Below are 4,787 nucleotides of genomic sequence, written 5' to 3'. Positions count from 1 at the left end.
ACAATCTCTTTTTTGTAAAGCAGTCAAAGTCTTCACATAATTCTTATCATTTGCATTAAAATACTCTTAAAACTACCATCGCGGAAATATACACATGGATTTAAAAAAATAAATAATATGTGATACGTTCTCACCATAAAATAATCATCATCTTATAAATATAATTTACATATATCAATTATTTTTTCTCGTTTTCATTTGTCTCTTATTTCCTATTTTGACATATTAGTCGAAAATGTGTTATGAAATCGTAATTCACTTACACCTAGGTGAAAACAATAACTATTAAAATGAGTTTAAATACTTGAACTGACACAGAGGCAAACTAACTTACCTTTAGTCACTTTACAACGAAGCATCGATCCTTTTTAGTCGGATCATATTGAAACAGGATGTCCAATACCACTTTATATATGGAATGGAAGAGTTAAAGTGGGAAAACACACCACTGAAATATACGTCCTATGTGAAATCGTAGAAAACGCCTTGTAACGTCACACAAAATATATAAACATTATACAAGACAATCAAATACGTTCAGAAATCAGATAAATATTATGTCTCATTTGTATAAATTGATACATATTCGTACATTAACTGTTTTGATTAAAAATTGATCCCGCTGAGTTTGCCGGTTCTTCTCAGGTCTGAGGTGTTAAATTCCGAAGCGGTGGTAGATTTTTTGACTATCAATAAGAAAGTGCAATGACTTATATTTTGAACAAAGATTTTTGACTTTGACTTTGATTGAATTCATCAGTGTAATTATGAGGAACATATGTTCTCGGATCATGGGGTCCCACGGTCGGTAACGCATTGAAGACTAAATTAGTGGTTCTTGCAGTGTGTGTATCTAAAGGCGAAAGGCACCACTCATCACACACAATCCTAATAATTTTCTTTACAAAAAGACACAGTTTTTGATAGATCATAGAACATCAAAAATAAATCATCGATAAATGTAGAAACGTTGTAAGGATAATTTAAAAACGATATTATGATTAAAAATCTATTAATGCTTTATCTAAAGTCAGTTGAATATGGTTTAATCTCAGAGTAAGTTTCCAAGAAAATAGATGGAATTTTGCAGTCCAACGATCTGACTTATCATCTAAGCATCGGTAGCCGTTATATAATTGAAAATGAAACTAAAAGAAATAAAACGACGCTTGTAACGATTGAATATATATTTATTGAAATCATTATTTTCTGAATGTTTCCTTTTAATAAATATATTTTACAAAGGAACAAGCAAAAATTTTTTACAAACAATACTTAAAATTTACATGAATTGATAAACAAGGCATACAATTACTTTCATTAAAATTAATTATTGTCATTTGCACTATTTTGAAATCTTCAGCTTAATGTTTCTAGCGGGTAGTCTGCGGGCAGGGTACTCACTAGCTCCTCCGATATTTCCTTGAAAACTTTCTCCATATCACCGTGAACCCGATCTATCAGGTCTGGAACATCATCCATCGTCAAACCCTCGGTAGACACTGGATCCAAACATTGCACTATGACATGGCCTGACCGCAAGAAGAAAAAAGATGTTTAATTTATATTGTCACACTTACATTATTATTAATAGTAGTACTTATTAATTTCTTACCATCATTGAAAATATGCTTTTTGTTATTTATAAAATAATACCGTGAAATCACAATTGGAATTATGGGAACTTGATTTTCTACGGCCATGTTAAAGGCGCCTTTCTTGAACGGCAGGAGCTTGGTGTAATTTCTATTTCTTTTACCTTCTGGAAATATTATTATTTTAGTCTGAAAGAATAAAATTATAGTTAGGAAATATTCGCTTTCTACAATATAATTAAATTAATGGTAATTATTTTTATGTATCATATTATTTGTTGAGACTCTCTTTGTTAATTTGATTTATCCAGGCTATTGTAAAATTAAAGAAAAAGAATCTTTTGTCGAAGTTATAGTATAATGATAGAAGGGTTATTTGTAGGGGCGCGCTATAGTTCAAAAGAGTACGATCATAGCTGTACTTTCAAATTAATTAAATAAATCGAAATTTCCATAGATTCTAAACTGCCTCAGTCGAGACTATTATTTTTCGTGTCATATTTATCACAATATATCATCTGAAATATACCTTATTCTGAAAGAACTTTTTCGCTTTCATCTGTAAAATCTTAACCGCATCCTTAGGCTTTCTTCTGTCTATGAAAATAATATCCATCAAATACAAGGCCAATCCAACAGGTAAATAATACAACAGTTCCTTTTTTGAAACACACGTTGCTTTACCCCAAGATTGCCATAAAATATTCAAGCCTGAAAATCAAACGTAATTTTTTTTAGTCTAATTTGTCACACAAACACACACACAAATAGCATAATGTAACATACATAATAAATCCGCCACAGACTGATGGTTTAATAAAACAACAGCTCCTTTGTCTTCGGTAACGACTTCGAAGTTTCTTAGGTGCCATTTAACATTTATTAATTTTGAGGTAATTCCAGATGCGTGTGCCAGTATGCTGAGGATAAATTATTTTAGCATTAGTATGTATTAAAACTATTACAAACACATTCCTATATAATCAAAATAAAGATCTCTCAAGTGCAAAATCTTTAGTTTTTGAATGTACCAATCATGCTATATAGTATAATATATCAAACTATATATACTTTTTTCTCTAAGTGATCGTACCTAACGTTTTAATACTATGGTTAATAGATGCGGAATCGCCGATATGTAGGCTTTTATTTTGTTTAATTTCGTTGGTTTAAGTGACAGCTATCAACATATACATATATACACAGGTATAATACGACACAACTTAGATGTAGCATCGGTAAAATTTCTTAGAACTGATCACATCCAAATTAAGTACGCTATCCCAAATTATCAATATTTATTTCTATGTGAATATTATCTTTTCACAGACGTAATAACTTGTAATATCATATGGCCTAATAAATTCGTCAATTTGACACATCACTGACGCGAGAATCTATAGCGACAAATAGCGTCGAATGCCGCGATAAAGAGCTATTTCTGTTGGTTGTATAAATCGAGAGTAATCATTTTTATTGAATTTGCCGATTCTACATCTAAGTTGTGTCGTACTATAAGACTTGTTTTTTTTTCCCCCAGTTTCGCAACAATGATTTCATGTGTGAGTGTGTATTATGTTAAAAAATGCATAATATTTCAGATCTTATTTTGAATTCGCTCCTACAATTGCTGTTACAATCAAATCATTTGATTTGGTTCAATTTTTTAAACTATAAACATACTATCCCAAAAATTTTGTTTAAGCGATTTTATTTTGTTAAAAAATTGTTTATTTAATTGTTCTTATATCCGCAGTAATCCAATTGAACTCCGTATCACTCCCAAGGTCAAGCATAATTATCTTGCTTACGTCATGAAAACATAAATAAAAATAACGCATGTGAATATTACAACATACAGTGTAATTATATTTGACGATCAAGCCTTTAAATTCGTGTGAATATTCATTAAATAATATTCATAATTGTTTATGACAAAATGTCTTGACGTAGACGTCAAAGATCAATCCCTTCATTACTCTTAGTATGTTTGTAAATCTGTCTGACTGTCTGCCCTTATGTCGTATCGCCTGGATACATTTATATTAAACGGATAATAATTTCTCGCAACCTTTTCCTCAAATGTAGAACAAGCTAATTGTAGAACATTTACAGGCCATTACTTTACTTTACTTTTGCTAACTAATTACTAAAAAATTAAATATAGGGTAGAAGCATTACACGATTACCTTTTTTAATGAAAATTTCTGGATGGCTTGATAGTGAAACCGACAGTTTAATGATTAGTAAAGCTATTTACTTATCTCCTTATAAATAAATATACTTTTTTGGCTGTATATCATTATTTTTTCAAATCTTTAACAGTCTCTTTTCAAATGACTAGAAATCTAAAACATAAAATAACATAAGTTATCTTTCGGACCCTACACTGAGTTCTAACAGCGTAGCTAAATAATGTCCTAACAGCTATCAGATCGGACAATACAATTTTGCTCAAATCCACGTTTGCGATGTCAACGCGTGACAATTAACAACCCCGTTCGTGTGTCGTGGTTTCATCAACGCTTTTCTTAATTACTTCAACGCGTTGTGGTTTATTACATTGAAATCCACTGCACGTATTTCGTAGTGGCTTTTATCAGTTTATCTCAATGATGACTGAATTTCATTCTCTTTTGGCCGTTTAATAGAATACCATTTCATGCATTGCAGATAATTAAAAAAAAGTAGTTATGTCGACCCCTTCACCAGTGTGTAAACAAAACTTCATAATGATCGGATCGGTTGAGCAATTCACTTACGCAATTCTAAATTTTGCTAGTTTCTCTTGTAGCGAGAAGAACGGCTAGAAGTATCTGCGGCACTTTAGTCTAGAAGTATATACCTTGTCCAAGGAAAGATGTATGGACGTCTTATGTGGTGTTTAAAGTTACTGTACAAATATTAAAATAATACATAGGATATTACTATAGATAGAATATACCGCCGCTGTGCTGCTCATTTGTTAAAAAATGCTGAATAAAGTCCCGTTCTCAAAGGTATAACTAACCAGATAGTAGGTACACTAACCACTCAATAAAAAGTCATAACTCTTAACTTGTTTGTCGTTTAAATCTGAATCATAAATGTTATCGGTTAAGTGTCAGGAATTCTTCACAAGAATTTCAATTATATATCAAATCTTAATAATTAATCCATACTTTAATATTGTAAATGTATATGTATATCGCT

At 31.0% G+C, this 4,787-nt stretch overlaps 1 protein-coding gene across 1 annotated transcript; it reads right to left on the bottom strand.

Moving 5' to 3' along the window:
• Positions 1 to 1,325: 1,325 nt before the first annotated feature.
• LOC124539997 (1-acyl-sn-glycerol-3-phosphate acyltransferase alpha-like) lies at positions 1,326 to 2,523 on the bottom strand (the record flags this gene model as incomplete). Its single annotated transcript, XM_047117397.1, has 4 exons — positions 1,326 to 1,532; positions 1,616 to 1,784; positions 2,125 to 2,306; positions 2,382 to 2,523. Coding segments are annotated over 4 exons (666 nt in total), but the record flags the coding sequence as incomplete, so codon positions are not given.
• Between the last annotated feature and the right edge of the window lie 2,264 nt (positions 2,524 to 4,787).

The sequence above is a fragment of the Vanessa cardui genome, chromosome 2 (assembly GCF_905220365.1).
Source record: "Vanessa cardui chromosome 2, ilVanCard2.1, whole genome shotgun sequence".
Taxonomy (NCBI): domain Eukaryota; kingdom Metazoa; phylum Arthropoda; class Insecta; order Lepidoptera; family Nymphalidae; genus Vanessa; species Vanessa cardui.
This window is presented reverse-complemented; position numbering and strand designations above follow the sequence as displayed.